The 24,813-nt window shown below is 36.0% G+C and overlaps 1 protein-coding gene across 1 annotated transcript in view; it reads left to right on the forward strand.

Annotated features, from left to right (window-relative positions):
• Positions 1 to 23,306, forward strand: part of LOC149283794 (complement component C7-like) — a 145,572-nt gene extending 122,266 nt beyond the window's left edge. Inside the window, exons 6-18 of the mRNA XM_089497306.1 lie at positions 3,772 to 3,910; positions 4,369 to 4,506; positions 5,429 to 5,672; positions 5,954 to 6,067; positions 7,096 to 7,262; positions 9,678 to 9,906; positions 10,395 to 10,572; positions 16,477 to 16,564; positions 17,835 to 17,967; positions 19,830 to 20,021; positions 21,004 to 21,100; positions 21,619 to 21,803; positions 23,134 to 23,306. Coding sequence (XP_089353432.1) covers positions 3,772 to 3,910; positions 4,369 to 4,506; positions 5,429 to 5,672; positions 5,954 to 6,067; positions 7,096 to 7,262; positions 9,678 to 9,906; positions 10,395 to 10,572; positions 16,477 to 16,564; positions 17,835 to 17,967; positions 19,830 to 20,021; positions 21,004 to 21,100; positions 21,619 to 21,803; positions 23,134 to 23,306 — 2,077 coding nt within the window. The remainder of the gene's footprint in view (positions 1 to 3,771; positions 3,911 to 4,368; positions 4,507 to 5,428; positions 5,673 to 5,953; positions 6,068 to 7,095; positions 7,263 to 9,677; positions 9,907 to 10,394; positions 10,573 to 16,476; positions 16,565 to 17,834; positions 17,968 to 19,829; positions 20,022 to 21,003; positions 21,101 to 21,618; positions 21,804 to 23,133) is intronic.
• Positions 23,307 to 24,813: the final 1,507 nt, after the last annotated feature.

A 24,813-nucleotide genomic window follows, 5' to 3' on the forward strand; every position in this document is an offset into this window, starting at 1 on the left:
TGTGAATCAATCATGACACGGTGTAATATGTTGTTGTTCATCTGAGGTTGTATTTTGTATTTTTAGACCTGCTAAGGAACAGATGAATGTTATGTCCTGATATGTAGAACCATAGAACTCAAAGAGGGTGTTCACACAACTGTATATATATATGTTAAGGCTGCATTTCCGTTCCAGTTTGTTTCAGTAGGACCTGAACACATTTTAATTGCCAATTGTTCAATTACTGCTAGTATGTCTGCGTTGAAAAGCAGTAATTTTTAACTAAAAATAGTGATTGTTGTGGGGATATATAAAGTAGCATGCACTTAAAGATGATGCTGAAGTTAGCTTCTTATTCAACCAGCTTCCTATTTGTTGTATAAACTTCTCCTCTCTCAAACCAATACCGCCAATCGATATGTGTGGAGAGTAATCCGTTCTGCGTTGTGTATTAATGATAAATGTAATACCCTTGTTACCTCCTCCAAGAACTAACATATAACCTGTGATATACCGATGACAATCATTCATACCAATCACAAACATCCCATCTATCTAATATCTGCTGCTAAGTGTGTATGCTGTGCCCCAAGGGTGAGATTCACCAATCTAGTCTCCAATGTGTGTTTCTACAATGTCATTTTAAGGGATTTTTCTATTGATGTGTAAATGAGGTCCCTGTCCTGCGTTTCCAAGACCCCACTGTGTGATTTTATTGACTTGCTATGTTTCTCCAGGTAATGCATTTCCTTCCTTCCTTCCCTAAGTAGGATGCAGGTGTGATATTATCTTCTTACAGCTGTCTAAGTGGCTTGCAGCTATCATACATACATATATACACACATAAACGTAATCAAGCACATATTAATTAAAAATATATATACTTGGTATTTACCCCAACACTATTCAAAACAGAAAATATGTTGCAATATAAATCATTACCTCAACAATATTTTTGTACAAAACAGATACTGCAACAAATCCGTGATGCATAGAAACTCCAAACATCCCCAAAAGCATTGGCATGTAAAAAAAAAAATCTGGCACCCTTGGTATGAATTTACAAGTTTTGAATACGTAGCCAAACATTTTTTTTCGGCCAAAAAAGGGTGCACATTGTCCGTACCCCCATGTTTTTAGCATTTTGAATAAGTAACTGAGGATTTTGAGGGGTTACTTATTCAAAATGCATTTAGCATGGGGGTTGAACAACTGGGCACCCTTTTAAAGGACAAAACCAGGCTGCACTAAGCCAGGTTTTATGTATGGGAGTGGATTCTACAGTTACAAAATTATGCAAATTCATGCCAAGTATGCCACCTGTTTATTTTAACATACCAATGATTTTATAAATGTTTGGAGTCTCTATACAACATGGATTTGTTGTACCATCTGTTTTGTACAAAAAATATTATTGTGGTATTGATTTATAATACAGAGTGTTGAATAAAAGCTGGTCAAGTAAGAAGCCAACGAAAGAAACATGTATACCATGGAGTGCAGAAACTAGATGGGTCATTGATTCAGTTCCAATGTTTGTGAGAAAATGACATGATTATGGAGCGGCGAGGGAATTTCCCTTTCGTTGTTGAAAGTTAAGGTGCAAATATATGTCATCCTTTTGCGAAAATCAACGTCCATGCAAAGGGTGCAAAATATGGGGGAAATGTTGGGGCTATTTAGCAATGATTCCCTTGAGGTATCATCTTTGGTCCACACCTGTTTGAGAGGTTTGTGTTGTGCTTTGTGGTCCTCCAACAAGCTGTAGGGCGAGACGCATATGGACTACAATTTGGTTTTTAAATGCTGTTCAATATGTCTGATAAATCTAATTAAAAAAACATGCATTGTAGCAAAAACAAAAAGTTCACAGCGCAACTAAAGCTGAATATTTCTTTGCCAGTTGGGAATAATTGAAGCATTGCCGCATTATGAGTTTCTATTTGGCTTCCATGTCACACTATATATATATGAATAATAAATAAAGCTTCAAGTGAAAATGTTAATTCTATTCAACGAACATGAATATTTTTGGCTGACCTTGGTTATATTCTAATACAAATATAATATTATGAACCTGTAGATTCTCTCAGAGAGTACGACTGCAGCAAATTAAGAGAGAAGAACAAAAAAAGGGGAAAAAAAGGAAAAAATGCAAAACATAAATAGCGCTCTCTAAAGAAGAATACACATTAAAGTACTTTATGAGTACTTTAATATGCATTATTTAAAAATGTTGACAAAATGAGCAAAGTACTTACCTTAGGTAGAAGCTGCAGCTTCTCGCCTTCTCTGTGGTCTGGAAGTTCTCAAAACAATCAGTGGTAGGAAAGTGTTCCAAATGAAATAAACGTCAGCACTTAAATGTAAAGGGACCCTCAGCTATCATACACATTAAAGTACAGATAATTACTGGAGTGTCCTTTTAATAAAAGGCATACAAGCTGAATGGGACATAAAACTCCCCAATATACTATCTGTAATCAAGTAGTGCTGTATGTTCTTTGTTAATCACAAGAAATAAAACTCTTTTCAAGACCGTGAAGGTATAGTTTTGTGTTCTTATTGATCACAGACTTTAAGAAGCACAGTGCATAACGCAAGGCCAAATTTTAGTTAAAGTTTGAAGTCCTATGGTGGATCAAAAAGTGCTGCCTGGATGGGCTACATGGCTGTAACGGTCCTTCAAATTCTAAACTACTATAGTTTTTATTAAAAATGTATATTTTATATTTGTGCTCATTATAAATCCATCAGCAACTAAACTACCTTCATTCGAAACAGAAAAACACAGGTTCCACATTATCAATTTTTTATAAGATTGTACTAAATAGACACCATTGGTAGTTACATCTGTAATAAATAGGACCTTTTTCCAGGTTGTTATAACACATTTAAGTGATTGTGAATTGCACCATTCTTCTGGAACTTCCTTTAATTTATGAGGAAGGTTCTTGGCTCGGTCCACTACTATGCCAGCTGTTACAGTAGAATGACAAACACACATATATAAAAATCCATTATGTTTCTTAAATATGTTCCTGATTTTAGCTGGAATCTGGACACCCTGCTGTATACTCCATGTATGTGCATGCTGGTTATCGATTCATGGATTGTAGGGGTTCTAATGTTCTCCAAGACAGTCAATGGTAACGCACATTTCCTTAGAGTAGCCAAAAGGAGTTGGCTGTTTGCCATAAAAGAAAGATTAATTGAGTCTTATGTATAAAAAAAATCTGCTGCAATGTTTTAAAAATGTCCTCACGCACAGGAAAAAATCTAATCAAGGCTAAAATATTTTAAAAGTAGACTTAGCAATGTTGCAAGTAATGGAATGTACAACAGAGCAGAGACATTTGACTCTTGTAATGATAAGATAACTTTCTATACAAAATTCTCAACTTTTATACATCTTTGCCATATAATTATGTTTAATTGGGCCTCCAAAATAATTCATTTATAAAAGTGCTGTCATGTTCAAGAATTACGTCTCATGGATCCCTATTCTTCTGAAATGCTACCCTTTTCACTTATATCTCGTTTAACCCCTTAATGACATAGCCTGTACATGTATGGGCTCAAAATGCATTGTTTTCAATGGGTTTAGGTACCGCCCATTGTCCTTAAGAGGTTAACAAAGGGAAATGTATGTTGTCTTCTTAATGTATAGCATTCTGGTTGAGATAGGGACCTTAATGTGCAAACAGTTGGTATACAAGACATGGGAATTTACACAGAGTTGGGTCAAACTATGAATGGTTTATATTTATTTCACGCGTTTTATTGCAGTGTCGACATATTTACTCAAGAATTAAAAAGTCATGTGATTCACACAAAAAGTTTTGGGGGGAAGTGCCGCAAAGTATTTAACGCTGACAACAGAGACTACTACAGGTTAAGTGAAAATGTTCTGACTTACACATTTAAGGTATGATTTTATTATTTCTACATGTACTTATTAGTATGATTAGTTGCTTATTAACGTAATATCAAAGTTAAACAGTTAAAGATGTTATGGAGAGTTATGAAGAGAATACAGTGATGATAAAGGGTCTAGGTAGCTATGAAAAATTATTCTTGTCTGTTACCATTGTTTTAATGCCTCCATGCTACCCCAAACTACAGTTGGAGGGTCTCTATGCCAGAAAAGAACCCCCAAGGAATGGCGTTATCCCCCTTTCCATGGCACCCTTGTTTGTCTAGCAGGCTAAAGTACTGACGGGAGAGGGAGCTATCACTGCAATAAAAAAGGCTTATGTGCAATGTTTTAAAAATTAAATGCAATAGAATGAGGGATAGTATATGGGTATCATGGAATAGGCCTTAGTACAAAAAGTACAGTTCACCTTTGGCCATATTTAATGAGTTTCTGCTTCTTTCTTACAGATTGAAACAAAGAATGATTTTAGCTATGATTTTTACAACAGCAGTTGGTCTTATGTACGCAACTCAGAAACACACGTTAGAACTAATTATAATTATAGGGACGATAAAGAAAACAAGTTCAGCCAAACAAAGGAAAAGGTAAATGTTAAACAATATAAAAGGGATAGTCTAGTCTCCCAAATTGTTTTTTTTTATGTATGCATGTGGGGTTTTTTTTGCAAATATTCAATACATTTTACTAGACTTGGGCGCCGGCCAACTCTTCGTGTTTGTCTTCGTGTTCATCTTCATGGGGGGAAAAAATCTTCGTATTCCACGATTATTCGCCCGTACCTGTGTTGGTTTTTAGAAGGTGTTAATACGGGGTTAACACGGTACGCAGCAGCTTTGGGGCCAGGAGTTAAAGGTCCGCCTGGGGACACCATTGGTCTCCCTGCTCCAGGAGTTAAAGGTCCATACGAGCGACCAATAGGAGTTTTGTCTTCAGGAGTTAAAGGTCCAATAAAGTCGCTCGCACGGACCTTTAATGCCTCGCGCGAACCTATGGATTTCTGCTCCAAGTAAAGCTTGAGTCATTACTCCAGAAAACATGTTTCTACTGCTCCAGAGTCTAGTAGCAATGTGCTTTACACCTATCCAGGTGATGCTTGGCAGCTGCTCGGAGATGGAAGCCTATTTCATGAAGCTCTTGGCACACAGTGCTTCTGCTGATGTTGCTTCCAGGGCCAGTTTGGAACTCTGTAGAAAATGCTGATGCTACACAGTGACCCCATTTGTGTGCGTGGTCTACTGCTTTGTGGCTGAGCTGTTTTTGCTTTTAGTTGCTTCCACTTAACAATAAAAGCACCAAAATTTGATTGGGGCAGATCTAGAAGGGCAGAAATCACACGAACAGACTTGTGACAAAGGTGGCTTTCTATGACAGTGCCATGTTTATCCAAGCTTCAAATTAATATTAAACAATTGTTAGTTATGCCTCTGAACCTTAATAAAAAGTACAATAATATACAATCTTATGTCATTCTATCGTTTAATTGAATAACCTAATTTTTCTCTCTAGAGTTACCAGCTCATGGTTATCCAAAATTACGTTGAGGTGGCTCAGTTCATAAACAATGACGCAGAGTTTTTAGCTCTTTCTGAGCCTTTCTGGAAAGACCTTTTCAATCTCCCATCAGTGTACGAATATACCTCCTATCGAAAACTTATTGAAAAATATGGAACCCACTTCTTGCAGTCTGGATCCTTAGGAGGAGAATACAAATTCCTGTTCTACCTGGAGAGCGAAAAACTCACCCAGAATGGTATCGTTCAACACTTTCAAAATATTATACATTACGATCCCAATAACATCTACCAGTGATAAACATTGTGTTTTATTTCTATGCAAAAATCTAATCCATTATAAATATATTTTCACATTTCTAACTTGATTAAACATATTTTTGGTATTACAAATAACTATTTTAAATTCTTAACTGCACCATTAATGAATCATTTCTAAACTGGAAAAAAAGGAGTTTGTGTGTTAACTTATGTTTTAAGTATTACTATTTGGTAACAGCTCTTTTATTTTTATTTGCAGGTGTGACAATTAGTGATATGCAGAAATGTACTTCGAGTAGCTTTAGTTTTTTGTTTGTTTCATCTTCGTCAACAGAATGTAAGAAGGTAGCGGAATCAATAAAATCCTCATCAGGTAAGTATTGGTGGTTTGGTTTTTGAGACAAATACATGTATGGATACATACATTTATCTGTGAATGACAGAGGATTAATGATCACATTTTGTATTTTAGTATTTATATATAGCAATATTTAGGTTTTAAATAAAAGGGTTTTTTTGTTAAATTGAGATTTGCCTCTCACATCCCATGAGATTCAGGATATAGTAAGATAAGTTGTTAGGACCTCCATTTACCTGCAATAGGGGTAACGTCACATCCTAAAACCATAAATGACTACTACTGCCTCTTGCATACTTTATATTTTTAGTTTATTTTAAGTTCTAAATCCTATATCTCATGATTCCTGTGGGAAGGTTGCATTATAATCCTACTATATATCAAGTAGGAAGCATCTTGCTTCCTTTCAGGTTATGCGTGAGGCTGTAGAACTGGAAAATGTTTGCATCCATGCAACGCCTCTGTAAAGCCATTACCACAAATATCATATGGCACGTCAGTAATGTAAAATGTAATAGCAAGTGACAGCTAGATGACAGCTCCCACATAAAACACAGCAGAAAATAACAAAGGTAATGTTACGGTTGGGGATAATGAGGAGTTTGAGAGTCCACCTTTAGAGCTTTGCAAACTGGCTGGATTGGTTTCCTTTTGATTGAAGTGATGTCAAGAACTTGGACCCATTAGTCTCTGACAATAGAAGCATGCAGGTTAATGGGCTTTGTGTCTTGTGAATGCTGCGTGTACAATGCCCAGCTAAGGCACACATGCAAAAAATGGTGCTTGTTGTGTTGTGATGAGATGACACGCTGCCCTCATGGGACCTTATGTTCCTGGAAATCCCAGAAATGATTTTAAGTCCACAAAAACCAACTTCAGTTACTAGTTACCCTCTTAAACATGAACTTGTTGGATCAGGGTAGAATATGGAGGAGCCAGCTGTGCGACCCTTAGAATCTGCCATTTACCCTAAGGACCCAGTTATAGTCCTTAATATGAACATGCGTAGCTAATGTTTTATCTCTTTTGTAAACTTTATAAAGGCTCCAGCGGCAAAGAAGTCCGTGGTTCTGTGAAGGTCACAGGAGGAGATCCAAAGTTTGTCAGTGGCTTGAGCTATATCAATTTAGATAATCCGCTTGCAAACCGGGACCGATATGCAGCCTGGGCTGGTTCTGTATCAAATCTGCCCAGCATCATAAAAATGAAGGTTTGTAGATCTTTTTGAAGAGAAGGTTTTTTTTGAGGATCTGCCTTGAACATAATACTTTTTATTAATCAACAACACATAAAATCTGCTCTTTATTAAATGGTTAAAGACATACAGTAAACCTCAGACTCCCTGACTATACAGGATAGGGCGTTCGGGGCAAATAGCTAATCTCCCTCCACTCCCCTGATTCTTGCTTTGCTTACAAAACAAATCAAAATAATTAAAATGTCAGGTCTGCATTTTGTTCCAAGCATAATATATTAGACGTGTAAAAGCATATTGCTATGTTATTAAAATACTTAAAAGAAGGTGACAAGTCAGCTTTAACCCTTCAAGTTCTAGCTTTTAATACCGAGCACACCTAAGGTTATCTTATATTACTTTTTAACATTTTGTGTGTGGATTAGGGCTACATCCTTTCTTTTTAAGTGAATTGAATGTGAAGGCATTTTATTGAAAGCTGTGGGTTGCAGATGGAGAAGAAACAATGAAAGATATATTTAAACCCCATAATATCACACAGGCCTTTATTTCAGCAACGGCGTTATGACGGCCCCATTTATCATGTCTTACATAGGTAGACATTTCAACACCTTTTGCATCTGGGAATATTGGACACAAAAAGTAATTAGGGATCTGACAAGAATAGTGATGACCTTTCTGTATGATCAATGATTTCTCCTGAAATATGTTTATCAATGCTGTTATCATTCCATTCACATCCTGCGCCGACTGCTTCCACGATCTATGCCAGCTTTGTTAGGCGCATGGGATGATTTTATATGTTCTCTGGGACTTGCTTAACACTTTCAGCCCCAGGGGTTATGGTTATGCAGTATGATTTCTGAGTTAATACATTTGAACTTTGTATGTATTTGCAAAACCAAAATGTGACTATTTATAACTTATTAATTATATATAAAAAATGATTTCCCAACATATATTTTATTAAAATGAGCACAAAAAACTCAGTTTTCTAATTTACCAAAATATACCCATTATATGTATTATATGTCCACTAATAACATATAAAAAATCTTCTGTGACCCTTCTTTAATTGTTGATTTCTAAACTGCAGCAATATGAATTAAGGTGGGCAGAAATAACTTTCAGGGGCATATATATATATATATATATATATATATACCTGTGTGTGTTATGATCCATATATACATGTACACACAAGTTCATATAGCTTATATAAAAATATAATAAAAAAGAGATATAATAAAAAGAGATGACCATAATAATGGACTCTGACCAATGTAGATCAGTAAAAGTCTTACTCTTGGAAAAGACTCAAGCAATGCTTAGGTTATTCAAACTCATACCGAGTTTAGCATTGTCACCAAATACAGAAGTGAAACTGTATGAAACATACAAAGATAATTCTTTGTCATGTAATACTTGATTAAACTCAATATGCCACTTTGTTTCTGTTTCTTATGACTTTCATTACCTAAAAAAAAGATAATGTCCTTGCATTTCATTTCATTTTGCAGTGCAGCTGCCATCACATATGGTAACTGAGCTAAGGAGATACCTTCAGCAACGTAGAATTCTAAACAGGAAAGCTAAAACCCAAGGTGAACAAGTCCTACAACACAACCTACGGCTTGTTGCCAAAATTAAACACAATTTAATTTATGATTGACACAAAAAGAAAAATGGGTATGGGTATGCTACAACATGTATGGGTATCAGTGCAGATAATCTAAAGAAGTCTGGGAATAGATTGATCTAAAGAAGCTGGTGATACTTTTTAGTAGACTAATATTCATAGAGAAAAATGGAACAGCATAAGATTTCAACACATTAAAAGCTTACAGTAAATGACTATACACTATACATTTTATTCAGTTAACCCTATTATACTAAACATATTGTAAAATCTGTTAAACTTTAGAGTAATGTCTTTGCTAATCTGGAAGTCTGTAGTAGAGTTGAACATTGCAACCAGCAAGAGTTTATTAGAGTCGAATAGTCATTTAATCATTGAGATTGATTGATTAAAATGGGCCACATGCTAAATGACAACTTGGATGTTAAATGTAGTTTGCTTGTGACCCTGGTTTCTTGCTTGTTTATTGGACTTGCTATTGTCTTGGACCACTAGATCCAGCATCACTGGGACTATGATGGCTCTACGCTCTGCATCCAAGGTGCTATCTCTGCCTGTCCTGACAAAACAAGATATGAAAATTACTTTAGTGGCAAAAAATTAAATGGCCTTTGACACAGTGTTGACTTTGGTTCTCAATCATATATAGTTGATTGTGTTATCCAGAACAAGTGGACAATAGCAGTGTTTAGGGACAGTTAAAATACTAGTTTAAAGATTCTATTTTGCTTAATGATTATGTATCTGCCAGTTTTCCATTCTTTTATATAAAAAATATTTTCTTTGTTTAGCTGACACCTCTATATGAACTGGTAAGAGAGGTTCCCTGTTCTTCAGTAAAGCGATATTACTTGAAGCGAGCCATAGAGGAATATATGAATGAAGAAGATCCGTGTAAATGCAAACCGTGTCAGAACAAAGGTCTACCTGTCATTGTGGGCTCTAAGTGTGCCTGCCATTGTAAGCCATATACTTATGGTTCGGCTTGCGAAGGAGGAACTTTAGTACAGGATGACCCAGGTATGAACTGCATAAATTCCTTAATATAAGCTATAACATACAACATATGTACACATGTGTATAGCAAACTAACAGCAAACTAACAGTTCTAATGTGCATGTCGAAGTTTTAAAAATTTTATGTTTTACTGGATTTTGCCAGAAGCAAATTGAAAATGAAAGAGAAAAATACATGGTAATTAATGCTGAATTCTGATTTTTTTAAGGCAATCATAATACATAAAAATATACTTTATAACATCGAGCAGTAAGACGTTAAATATCAAGGCCCATAACATTTACAGTTATATTTGAACCATGTGACCATAATGTAAATTGAAATTGTTGTCTCTTTAAGAAGTTCAAGACCACATTTACATACTAAGCAGTACTTTCCTCTCTGTCTATCCTTAAATATAAATACTTACAGTAAAAGGAATTTAACAAAGTACACGAAGGAAGTTTAAATCAAGGAATTCTTGTTATCCATAAATGTTCTTGTATTTCAAGGAGTCATCGATGGTAGCTGGAGTTGCTGGTCCTCATGGAGCACCTGTCTGTCTGGCTCAGGTAGAAGAGTAAGAAATCGTGTTTGTAATAACCCACCCCCTAGTGGTGGTGGGAAGAAGTGCATAGGGGATTCCATAGAAAGTCAACAATGTGAAGATGATGAACTGAAACATTTCCGGTATTTAAATTTCCAGTCTGTTTGATTACAATCATAATAAAGTCTTATCTAAAGAGCATGAAATTCATAGCATAGGAGAGTTCTTCCAGCAGAAGTTCTTCTCCACTAGCATCAGTGAGGGCACTGTTACTCAATTTCTATTCCGAAATAGGTGGGACAAATCTGTATTTTAAACCATTCTAGAACTAGTTTCATGTAAAATGCACATTTTTCATGGACTCCCATTTTACTGGATGCACAAATAAATGCATGCATTCTTTAGTTTTGATTTCAACCTATTGAAATCAATTTGTACAGTGACAGCCAATCACAATGTTCACCTAGCAGGCATGTGACCGGCTTCATTGGGAGCACTACAGCCTGTAGGAAGAAAGTATACTTAAGTATACTCCTGCTTTCAGCCAAAGAAAAGCGAGAAGTCTAATTTTCTAATTCCAATAGCACACACCGATTTTTATGCAGTAAAATGCACTGCAGTCCATGCAAAATTGACTCCAATGTTCACTAAAATATTGAATTTTGGGGAATAAACTTTTGGTTTCACAACCAATTGAAGCTTGAAAATATCTTGACACTCATTCAACACTGTTAAATACATTTCATTTAGTCCTCCTGATAAGCTTTGGACAAAGCAATATATTTATATGTATTAAAAAATGAAATAATCATTTCTAGCATAAAACAGAATCATTTGTTCTTATCTGATAACATTACTTAGGCACACAGCCTGCACCTGCCGTGTGCTAATATTTATCCTCCCTAAATGTCAGACGTTTCAAGCGATGCTCACCTGTTTTGACAACTGTCACTTTGTCACTAAACGGACTTTGACTTTCATAATCAGTGAATGTAAAATGAAACACAGAGTTTATTAAATATGCAATATATCAGGAAAAATAATACATAGTTTGCTTGTGTCATACCGAGGACCCTTGGCAGCTGTGCAGATCAATTCACTCTATAAAATGCAGCGTCTACACTTTATTATTTCTACTTCTGGTACCTCTAGTATCACAAGAGCTCCAGGAGATTGACATAGTTTATTAGGGGCAATTAGAACAATTAGGCAACATCACGTGGACACATACATTTATACTACTTCCTCTATCGTGAAAATTACCTATGTATTGTACTCCTTAGTTTGGGCATAATTAAATTGTTCTCCCTTTAAAGGGTGCCCATGATAATTTTCTCTTATGACCCTGAAAAAACTAAAGCCACCAATTATTAGAATCATGTAGCATTTAAATCCTTCCATATAATGATACTTAACTCATTGGCCATGCCTTTGTCCCTTGAGGCATCTTGCTGCTTTTTTTATTATTATTGTTTTTATCTTTTATTTATATAGCGCCAACAATTTACGCAGCGCTTAATACAATACATAAGTTCAATCATATTAATTATAATAAATAATATAGAAAACTAGAATGTGGCAGATTGTTATTCACCCATCTACATGTAAAATGTAAGAATTTTATAATTCCTTATTCTCAGCTAGACCCTGCTTTGATCTCATTGAGATAGATACAAATATATTTTAAGGTACATAAGTCCCTGAAAAAGTGAAGGATATGCCTTTAAACATCTATGTATGCCAGTTCAGACATTTAAACAAGCCTAATTATAATCACCACTGCTGCTTCAGAACATATGAGAAAATACTCCAAAACCCTAAATGCTGTTTTAATGGGAACATACTTTATAAATAGTGCCTGCGCTGGAATACATTATCCTTAGAATAGCAGAAATATTGTCAGGTAATAAGCAATCTGTCGATCTGATACATTTCTTTCTATGCTATAAATATTTAGAATACCCTAGAGCAGATATGTCAAAATATAATAGTTCTGTTGGATTTTTTCCAAGCTATTTGACAAAATATAGTATTGTTTCCATAAAAAAATAATTTCTTCCACTCGACCCTCTTTTCTGACCTATTTAAAATGAGTTTATAAGGAAAAATAGTTTCTTATTTTATGAGTATAAAAAACACTGACATAGGTTAATATTTTGTGTGAAATGTTTTCTTTTTTTAACTGAATTTTTAAGCTGAAAACCTAATTTTGATTGATTTTTTTGGTGGCATTTCAAAAGTAAGTGACTGTTTTTCCTTAGATGTGCTGAAATCTGTGGAATAACTAAAATATCTATTCAGTCTCCTGACCCCTTCTCCTCATAAAAGTATTGGAATGAACTTTTTCTAATAATTCAAGTGTCTTATCTCCTTTGCTTTTTAAAAAGGTAACACTGCTCCTCCATACATGTCTGCCCTCATAAACAAATACCCCCCTACTCGATCGTTATGTTCTTCCCATGGGCTAAGGCTCTCCTCCTCACTTATCACCTCTTCCTTTTCCCATCTACAAGATTTCACTCGGGCTGCCCCATATCTCTGGAATCTACTTCCACGAACCTTCAGCATTCACCCTCCCGACATTCAAGAAACATCTCAAAAACTCACTTCTTCAGAGAAGCCGCACCATCTTAGCTGCTAGAACTTCCCTGTCACTGATACAACCACCACACTACCTCTCACCCTTTCTCTGTGCCTTATGTTTGTCACCCCATTCCCTCAAGAATTTGCGAGCAAGACTCTCTCCACCTAATGTATCGGTTTGTCTCAGTCAATTCTACTCTTGTATAGCACATACCACTTGAATAGAGTGGATATAAAAAGTCTATACACACCTGTTAAAATGGCAGGTTCTTGTGATGTTAAAGAATGAGACAAACATAAATCATGTCAGAACTTTTGACATATATACCGTGAACAATCTTTGATGGGGAACTTTTTTAAAAAACCCTCAAAATAACCTGGTTGCATAAGTGTGCACACCCTTAAAACTTTGTTGAAGCACCTTTTGATTTTATTACAGCAATCAGTTTTTTGGGTAGGAGTCTATTAGCATGGCACATCTTGACGTGGCAATATATGCCCACTCTTCTTTGCAAAAGTGCTCCAAATCAGCTTCCTAATTGACACCTGAAGGTTTTGTGCCAAAATTGCCTGGTATTTGGAACTGTCCATAGTTCCCTCCACCCTGACTAAGGCCCCGGTTCCAGCTGAAGAAAAACAGCCCCAAAGCATGATGCTGCCACCACCATGCTTCACTGTGGGTATGGTGTTCTTTGGGTGATGTGCAGTGTTGTTTTTTTGCCAAACAAACCTTTAGCAATTATGGCCAAAAAGTTCAACCTTGGTTTCATCAGACCAGAACACATTTCCCACGTGCTTTTGGGGGACTTGTTTGTTTTAGCAAACTTCAGCCGGGCTTGGATGTTTTTCTTTGTAAGAAAAGGCTTCCGTCTTGCCACCCTACCCCATATCCCATGTTTTGCAATTGAATTGTTCACGTTATAGGTCACATTAAAGGTGGAAAAAGTTTTCACATGATTTATCTTTGTCTCATTCTTTAAAATCACAAGAACCTGGCATTTAAACAGGAGTGTGTAGACTTTTTATATACACTGTATATGTATTGCAAGAAGAGCTACAAAATTATTGGCACTATATAAATAAAAGTTAATAATAATAAAAATAAACATTATTATTATTAGTAGTAGTAGTATAAAAGAAACGTGAAAAGGAGATCAGGTTTAGTCTTTAAAATAGCAGCCCAGTTCATAATTCTCTTTGTGCCTACTTTTAAAATGTTAAAAATATGATTTTCCTTGTTGAACAACAGAACATGTATTTGACCCTCTTGCTCTTCCCTTGCACAGTTTAACCTATATTAATATGGATGCTGTCAATCTGATCTAGAAAAGTCAATAAACTAAATCTTTAAACTGTCAGCTGTCATCAGATTAAGATGGAGGATTGTTTTTTATGATAAGAAGAATTCTTGTCTATGCAGGAAGCAGCAGAGCATTGTAGTTAATCATAATACTATGGGCTATATTCAAAATCATATCCTGGTATTCATTGTCCACGGTCTAAGGAGGCAAACTATTTACTGTTCAGATTTTAGTGGGTTTGAGTCTACTACTGTCTCACTTTTAGGAATATTGGGACCAGCTGTGTGTGCTATGTTTGCCCTAAACAACATGCTTCTGTCATGTTTGCCCCAAATAGCTTGCCTGTTCCATCTTTAGCACCAAACAACTTGCCTGTGCCATCCTTTCCCCCCCCAACAACTTATGAATGCCCCAAGCAGCTTGTCTGTGCCATCTTCACTATCACACAGCTTATCAGTGTCCCCTAAACAGCTTGCCAATACCCCCAAATAGCTTGTCTGTGCCATCTTTGTCACCAAATAGCTAGTCAATGCCCCCTCACACAGCCTGCCTGTGCCATCTTTGCCCTCTCCAAATACCTACACATCCATGCTAACACACTAACACTTACACACTCATGCTCACACACACAAACACCTACTCAAATGCACTTCATGCTTATATACACCTACACATATACATTCATATCCACACATTCGTATACATACATTGCTTTTACCTCCCCGTGCTGGGGAACTATTTGGGACAGACAAAGGGAGGCAGGCATGCCAGAGTGGTAAGCTGTGGGCCCTTGGTGTGAAGGGAGAGCAGCTTTAAAGGGGGCAAGTGCGATCATGCAATCATGGTTGTTACTCAACTGCTTTCAAGACAATTTGATGTCTTTTGGTGGAATATCTTCTATCACTCTCTACCCTTAATTCTAGATACATATTACATCATTTCTTACAAGTGTCTTTTTGGAGGGACAGGCACCCTATATTTATTTTTCTCTTCTGGTCTCATTCTTCCCTAGTGGATCTGAACATTTTGTTCCCATGAGTACAATACGGTGTTCTGCAGTCTAACAGTAATGTGTATGTAAAGAGCAGAAAATGTGTTTAGAAGTTTAACTGAATAAATAAAATATATCATATTTCTATGATTAAATATGTGTTAAATAAAGACCCCTCAATGTGCCATAAAATCACATACAAATTAACCTGCCCCTTATTCCCTTATCTAAGTCCAAATCTTTATCTGGAAATATAATAGCCAGACAACATTTCCTATGAAATATTTTCTTTTTTCTACCTCTCTAGAGAAACATATAAGTTGATATTCCCTTTTACACTATTCAAACCTGCTGGTTGTGATGCAGCTCTTTAGACATCATAAATAAAACTGATTCACCAAACACATGTAAAACAAAAGTACTATTTTTTTCACTTCTTTGCTAAATGTCACACTTTCATTTTTACTCATCTCAAGGGATGTCCTGTCATGTGCGTGTACCTTTTTTCATAAATGTTCCCCAGACAGCTGCTTGTGTTGAATAATTTAATATATTTGCTTAAACTAATACACTCTAAGAAAGAGTCAGTGATTTTTTTTCATACTGGTAGCCTATGTAATATTTTACAAAACAAAAGCCGATTTTATCGAGCGGCAAACATCTTACCTAATGAGGCAAATTTATAAAGGAAGTGGTATCTATCTCCGTCAATGATATGCTTATTATTTTATGAAAATTATACAAATTTTTTTAAAATGTCATGTTTGTTCTTCAATAATATTTAACTAAACTTAATTGGTTTAATGTCTAGGCTTTAGAACTGCGATTCTTTCTTTCCTAATCAAAATTCTAATATTTTATGTGCTACAATTAATACAGTAGGTTAGAGCTGCTTAGTCTGTATTAGAAGAAATTTACTTTGTCTGATTTGTATGCACCACAGAAAATAATACTTAAAACAAAGAGAGCTGGAGAAAAGCCAAAACCTCTAATTCTTTGTTATGTGGGAAGTAGAGTATAAAGAAGGTAATTCACAGTAGGGAGCGCTAATAGTTAAGTGCACACAAAACATAAATGCATATTTCCTTAAATAAGAAAGAAATGTTCATGACACTTATCCTTATACAGTAGAATTCATCTTCTAACAACTGGAGTATTATATTCCTTTGCAGGGAAGTCGAACCTCATTGTTTCGATATTGTCTTAGAACCTACAGAATTCTGTCCATCTCCCCCTCCACTTGAAAACGGACATATTCAGGTATCGTCAAAACATTGCACAGTAAACTTTCTGCTAGTAGTTTAAAAATTACATGCATGAAATAAAATCACAAAATGCCTAATTTGATATTAGTGGACTAATAAATGTAAACCTGCTGCCATGTGTAGATTTCTACCCCTTGGTGGAGCTTTCATAAGCAATGATAAGACCAGTTGTTGAAACTGAGTAGTGCACCAGCTTACATGGAGAAGGCAACTGAAAAAGGTTACTTGTCAACCCTGAAAGGTCTCTAAAATAGGGAAAGGCTACTTGACATTCAATGACTGACCACTGTTTTTCTCAAGTGCATGTTCCATGTACGATGTCCTACTACAGTATCGCTTCTTGTCTTTTAACAAGTTACCTGCTGCATGCACTGCAGTTACTGAGAATTTATGTTACTTTTGTTATATGGGCATTTATTTTATCACATTGTTTATTCCACCATTCCAAAATCTAATATATAACAAGTGTAAAAATGGTATGCGGTTATAAAGAAGAAAATAACTATAAAATTGGCCGAACAGAGACAGCGCAGCTGAAGAAGGCATTATATATATCACTTGTGCTCTGGGACAGAAAGCTATAATAAAGCCATGCTCAATAAGTCCCTAGAGTGTATTAAAACATAAGAATTATGGAAAAGCTAGTGTTCATTGATAAGAAAGAGGACAGAGCATTAAAAAAGAAGAATGACTAGTGTTTGAGCTACATGGCTCTTAAGTCATCTTTGAATCCCAGTAAATTGAAAAGGATTAGATTTATTATTTAGGAGGGCAAAAAATGTGGCCTAACGAAACATTGTAAAAATCACAATGGTATTTTAAGTTAGTATGACTTATAGAATAATAGAAATAGAGTTTTACACAGAGTTTACATTCTACAGAGTGTTGCTTGCACTTGAGGTCTGACACAGATATTACATAACCTTCATCAGTATTAATAGATACTTTCATAGGAATATTCGTATCTGTATTAAATATTTGCGGGTTGAGACATTTTAGTAAGATGTTGCCCACCCCCTGGCAAATTCCCATGTCAGACATGTCTTCATTTCCCATGTTTTTCTCATATTTGTGCTTTTTTATTTTCAGAAGACCCCTTTGATGCTAGGTGGGGAAACTATACTAAAATTAAGACTTATCTAGCAAACAGCACTTAATTTTTTTTTTTGGAAAGCAACCGGAAACACAATGTAAACTTCAGTCTTTTCAGCTTCTGTTCTACAGCTTGTCATCTTCCACTTTTCCATTGTATGTTTTGCTTACAGGAGGCTGGCTCCTCGTTCCATGTTGGTAAACGTATAATTTACATCTGTAATGAAGGATACACTTTAGTAGGTAATCCCATTGCTGAATGCACCAAAGACCTTTTGTGGCAGATGGAATCTATTCATTGTAAAAGTAAGTGTACCTTCTCGTAAGGAATGTATATGTAGCTGTGTTGGTCCAAGAGAGGTTGCAGCATTTATTCAAAGGTGATGCCGTGTAATGAGTCGACACATGAAAAAGATGTCAAGAAGATCTGAACAAGAAATCTCTGTCATCTCAAAAGCTTAAGTAACATTGCATCTTTTTGTGTTGTCCCAGTGAAAGTTATCACAGCCTTTATAAATGTGTTTTTTATAGAAATCATTATAGAGGTGTAGCGTTGACCCATGTTAGCCGTGGAAAGAAAATAAACACGTTTGGTAGTGATGATACTTTTATTGGCTAACTGAATTGCATGACAAGCGCATAGTTGAGATTGTGCCCAGGAAGACCGTACCCCGTACCCAAATAATGACACAGACACTTCATTTGGGTGCAAAATATATTGTCCACAGCTTTATTAATATATATACAATATTTAAAGGTCATTGTCAACCAAGCCACCCCGGTTAAACATAATTAACAGTTTCCTCTTATTAACACTGACAATGACCTCCCATAACAAATAAATTAACCATATAACAATGGCACCAACACATACCAGGTGCCTCCACATTAACCCATTAACACATTAACCACAATAGGGGTATACCAAGACACCCCTACCAGACCGTTTAACCAAATTATAACTATGTAGGGGCATACCGAGACACCCCTACACCACCAATTTAACCAAACCCCCAATGCAGGGGCATACCGAGACACCCCTACACCACCAACTTAACCAAACCACCAATGCAGGGGCATACCGAGACACCCCTACACCACCCCAGGTTCTGAGCCACAGGCCAGCTCGAAACCTACCCAAATAACTTGAACCAAGTCAAATTATTAAATATAACAAACCACCGTACTAGGCAATAATCCCCAACTATCCCCACCACTGTGACCAAACGGGGTAGTCACCCCCCACAACCCACCTTAAAGGGAGGGAGGGTGGGACAACCAGGATTTAGAAAAGCAGTTAAGTGATTGTTTACAAAATGGTTGCCACTTATATACCTTGATAATAACCCCACCCATAACAACTTTGAACCAATTAAATCACTTATTTTTGCACACCACCTAGCTCTGTCAAGGCCCACTCCGCCTAAGCTTCGCTGCTCCATGGGCTTCATTAGATGTAGAAGACTACTTAAGTCACTTCTTCAGGCATATTATACAGTGGAAACTGGAATTATTCATGCATTTTATATGGTTTAATACCGGCAGTCAATGCAAAAAATAAAGATTGTAAACTGGGTTTGGGTTACCACACTGGGTAATATAAATGGGAATATAAAAAATGACACCATTAATTCTATGTTAATAATTTAACCTGCGATAATTCTGAGCAGGCAGTTTATAACACAAACTTGACTGTGCTAAATGTTACCTCTCAGAGACACTGTGAAGTAATCATGGATTTGCATTTTCCTCTGATATATAACTTAAAATCTTCGTTCGACTGACTGTATAAAATATATGAGCAATTCCAGTTATAACCATGTAATAATAGTAGGAGAGACCAAAGAAGACTTAAAAATGTGCAATTGAAATATATCACATTATAAATTGACAATAAAATTAGCACTTATTAAGAAGTACTGGTACAGGAGGAGATGGGGACCTTGCCCTTGAGAGCGTAATTTTTATCAAATTTACTTAGAAACCATTAGGGATATTCTTTTTTGTGCCAAAATGAAATCTACAATGACAGTTTTATCCAAATAACTTTTAATTTAAAGACCTTTAATATGCATCAGCGCAAATATGAAACTATGACATCCTTGTTTCCCAAGTTTTATTTGATTATGTTTACAAAACTAAGGCATTTTAATATTATTTTTTTCCAGGAATTATGTGTTCTTATCCCGTTCTCCCACACAACATTAAAGGTGTCCCAGAAAAGTCAGCTTATCAGGTTGGAGATAAAATAAGTGTATCGTGTCCACGAGATTTTCATTTAGTGGGTCCGGACAGCCTTCTCTGCAGGTCAAGTCTCACCTGGTATCCTGACACTCAAAGCATCGAATGCAAAAAAAGAGGTAAGTACCGGTGTATAACATCATTTTAATTTATTGGGTCTATATTTTGTGTATTTATTGAGCCATACACCACATTTATTTATGTTACTGTTGTGAAAAGACTAATGTAGAAATATAGTTGTTGCTGGCAGTTCTTTTTCACGAATAGGAATACTCAATATTTACGTAATGTGGCAAAAAATATATTTCATTAGTACAGCAACATTTGTTTTCAGCACGGATGTCTTAGCGATGCTCCCCCAACTCTTCAGTAGCCATTTTGGGGTGCAGGAAGTAGAAACGTTTAGGAGCATGATCCTTACATGAGAACTTCTCTCTGTTTATGTGAGAGGAGTAGTCAGAACCAGGCGTAAGGAGGTAGACCAGCTTTGGAAAGTTTATATAGATACCTGTAAATGTTCAGAATAAGGATGTGGATCAGGCAGCAGTAGGTAGAGATCTGATGAAGCAAGATGACTTTCTTCCACACCTAGAAGTCAGGACTAGTAATCAGCTGTGATTCCCAGACAGTTCCCACAATATTTGGGATGGAAGACTACCACAGGATAGGAGTGTGTGAATAACTTAGACTCCATGTTTGGTCATTTTTTTTCATAGACTTATCCTATGCTTTTTATGCGGTTCCCAACATTATTTGTTAAATGTCATTATCATAGATCTATCTATCTTTATATCTATCCATCTATATGCATGTCCTCCCGGCCCCCTGTTGCCGGTTATTCGTTTATTGAACTTTGTTAGATAAGCCCCCCCGATGATCTGGGGTGACTACAATACACAAATGGTAATACATATCACTAGTGATGCACAAACCATCAACGATCTCATTTGCAAAACAGTTTTTTCCTGTCAAAAAAACTAATTTCCCAGTAATTATATTCTGCCTCAAGGCACCTCTATCTGCTGTGTACCCCTCCCTGGTTGTGATTTATGGGGAACCACAGAATGACATGTTGGAGTAATACATTTTGCTTCATTATAGTTACTGGAGCGACACCAAAAACACCTGGAAGTATATGTCAGCCATGGGAAAAAATCCAGGATTCCAAATGTACTTGTAAAATGCCATATGAATGCGGGTAATATAATAATTTAAAATGTTCCTTTTTTATACAATTGATTCCAGTAAATATTTAGACTTTGCACTTATAATCAGTCGAGCAGTTGTTAAAATGTGTTTAGAATGTTATCCTTTATAATGTTTAATATGACAAAAAGATACAAAATATTTCAAAAATATTTGAAAAACTGATTTTATTACCCTTTTAATACTTTACTAAAGGTGTTATAATATTGTATTTAACAGTGGATTGATGTTACATCAAGCATGTAATGAGATATACATTATAGAAACAAAGTAGTTGTGAAATTCTGTTCAAATGCCCCATTTGTTTGCAGTTTCAGAAACGGACTTACTTGCTTATGTTTTAGAGTAAAATAATGTCTTGGCGTTTTCAGAAGGACGCGTACATATACTTTTAAGCCTTCAGATGCTGAGAACAATGAAGTTATAAAATAAGTACAATCACTCATAACCATAATATGAACCAATGTACCAATACTCTGAACATGCAGACTTTATTTATGTATTTTTTAGGTCTTCGCTGGATGTATGTGCAGTAGATGGTAGAAACAATAAAAATGTCGCTCTAACCATCTGTAAAATGTATGCTCTTGAATGTTTGGGACGAAAATATACCCTGACGCAACCTGAAAAATGTAAATTCCAAGAAGTCACAGAAACCTCTTGTGATTCCTGTCATATCTGGCAAATTTGCTCAGGTAAGTAATTTCTGATTATTATAGACATATTATATTATTACATTATTATTAATATTATTACATTGTTTTTACATAGCATGTGCCGTTCATTGAATTTTTTTTTTTTTTTTTATCTATTTCTCCCTTTCTCCCCACCCTGGTCTCTTCGTCTTTCCCTTTTTTCTCCCCTTCTTATCTCCACTTTTTCTTTATCCTCGTTCTCTCTCCTCCACCGCTCTTCACTGCTTCTCTGTCTGTCTCTCTTACCTCTTATAGAAAGAAAGCTCACCATAATCATTTTGTTCAGCACAATTTAATCTGTAATTCTTTAGAAATCCATCCGATTCATTTATATTAAATGGGTATCACTAAATATCTTAAATGTCCATTTCCAACACTTAGAGGGTTCATATTTCCAACAAAGCTTCAGTTAAATACTACTAATAGTTAAAGATTTGAGAGAACATGCTTATTTCTCTGTCCCAAATTTTCTTTCAATTGGAGTATACTGGATTAATGATGAGACATCATGCCCCTCGTTTTCTGATGAGTCTGGTTTTAGCCCACATCAGTTCACTTTGTAGAAACTTTGGTTTGCACATTTTTAAAACATTTCTACTTAAATACCAATACCAATTCCAATGGTGTATGGACAAGCCAACCCCTAGCCAGTTTAAAACACTCTGCATCAGAGCCTCTGTCTCTGTTGAACTTGTTTGTAAAGAAGCCACCTGAACGAACGCATTCATCAAACAGTATAAATTGAATCTGGGGGCCTCTGGTGATGCTGTTGTGAAGACAATAGGCTCTTTACGTTCACATTGGGAAGAATAATTTGTTACTCACTGTAAATGTATCTTTCATCTGTTATCCCTGACTTAGTAAAGTTATCTTATCGTATATCATCCTGTGTGGACCTTTGTTCCCTGGAGAGTATGGAAAGAGAGTTAAGCGGGGGCAAGAGTTAAGCATGGTTGCTGCCCCTGTCCTGTTAAAAATTATGACAGAATAAGCCACTGTTTTCTAAGTAGCGCGGGAATTAGCAGTAGACCTAGACGAGTATCCCATGTCCCTATCACCAACAGTAGATACAATTAAATATTTTGCTGTAAACCCATACAATTCTACAAATGGTGTATTAAAAACATAAAAAACAGGTTACTTATACTCCACTGATTAATACCAAGTGGGTACAGAGCCACTTAAGTGTCCGTTGTACAGTGGTGTGTATTGTGTTGGTGCCAAAAAGTTAAATAATCCTGTGGTTCAAATGAATAGAAACATAATTTTATTGATATAGATGTTAGTGATGTGCCTGCTCTGCTCACAAATCATTTCCCTCTCTGTCTAGATAAAATGAATACATGTGCCTGCAGAGAATCTGGAACTTGTGGGGATGATGGAATCAGCATTTGTGTCCAAGTAAATGGCATAAAGAAAACCTTGACTGAATGTGAAGCTGGAGTCCTCAAGTGCCAGGGGGAGAATGTTGCAATTGTCAGCATTAGTCCTTGTGACATATAGAGGAATCTCTGGATTTCATGCTTCATTTACTCAACTGCTGTAGACCATGTCAAAGAAACTCAGTGTTTCAGCAGTGTAAGAATTTCATTATTCATAAAAATACCTTTGAAATATTATATTTTGCACACAAAATGTAACAAATACAGTTTGCCAACATTGTTTTAACTGCCTTATTGTTTTATTGCATACAAAAATGTGGTTCTGTGGTTAATTTCGTACATTTTTATATATATAAATATGGCATTTACCAAGTTTTGTTTATTAATTAAGCTCTATTGGTGAACCATTTCTTGGGAAGGACCAATGGCATTTCAAACATGGGTCTGAAGGACTGTGTTCTTGATACAGATGTCCCTAATCGGTGTTGTGGAGACTCTGTAGAAGTATGATGGTAAGCAATAGGATGCCTAATGCAAGCAAAGGGTGCAACACCTGATTGTTATCATGACAGATTGATATTTCTCAGGGTTTTTTTGTGTCGCCAATGCATCCATAGCCATGTCCTGGCTAGAGAAAATATCACCTTGAGATTCATTAATTGGCTAGCCACTAGGCAATCTTGTCTTCTATCCAAGGGCTGTTACAATGTGTTAGACATTGGGGTAGTGGCAGGAAATCACTAAACATACACAATTGCCATAACTCCGCACTTGCATCATGTCCTGACCGCATCTTTATTTCACCATTTCTTCACTCGGCCCACCTATATGCAGTCAGAAGACTAAGAACATTCTGAACTCTAGAAATGTCACAATATTAGGATGAGGAGAGGCCATTTAACTTTTGTTAGGCTTATTACCTATTACAGCCTTTTGACTTAAAGAGGAAAACTTTTTACTGTTAGTATTATATTAGCTTTTAGAAGTGGTATCGGGTGTAAGTGACTTCCCACTCTGTAGGTAGGTCAGAGAGAGTGCCAACTTTACTGCTAAGCCAAAGAAGGTGAATATTCTGTGTTGCTGCAAGGTAAAAAAACAAAGATGCCTCCAGTCTGGACTAAACAAAAGGGGTTCCCTTCTTCCATGACAAAGTGGATTTATAATCAATGTAAGGGTTGATTTTCTTCCTTGATGGTCAAATCCTGACAGTTTTATAATCTCTGCATGAAACAAATAGTCATATTATTAACACTGTATGTGACTTGTATCACTCTGAAAATACGCTTGATGCAGTGATGTGGACAACACTAAGCTGTGTTTCTGTTACCAGGTCCACTATCTAAGATAAGGTCATAAACAACCTGTCAAACCTCAGAGGTATCCATTCATGCTGTGTCATTGTCTTCCTCCAGATTCTCCTCCATTAATGGGTAAATCTGCTAAATCTACAGATTACAGTTGTTACTACTAAGCACCTATAGAATAAGAACTCTTTACAATGTTCACCAATTGAAATAACAAATAAATGCCTCTTTTGTATGTTGTCTTTAAATAATCCATCAATGTAATATAGTATTGGTCATACAACTTGGAACTTGATGAACGCAAGATAATTAATTAGATCTTGG

The sequence above is a fragment of the Sceloporus occidentalis genome, unplaced genomic scaffold (assembly GCF_023333645.1).
Source record: "Sceloporus occidentalis isolate IW3139 unplaced genomic scaffold, rSceOcc1.0.p SCAF_101, whole genome shotgun sequence".
NCBI lineage: Eukaryota > Metazoa > Chordata > Lepidosauria > Squamata > Phrynosomatidae > Sceloporus > Sceloporus occidentalis.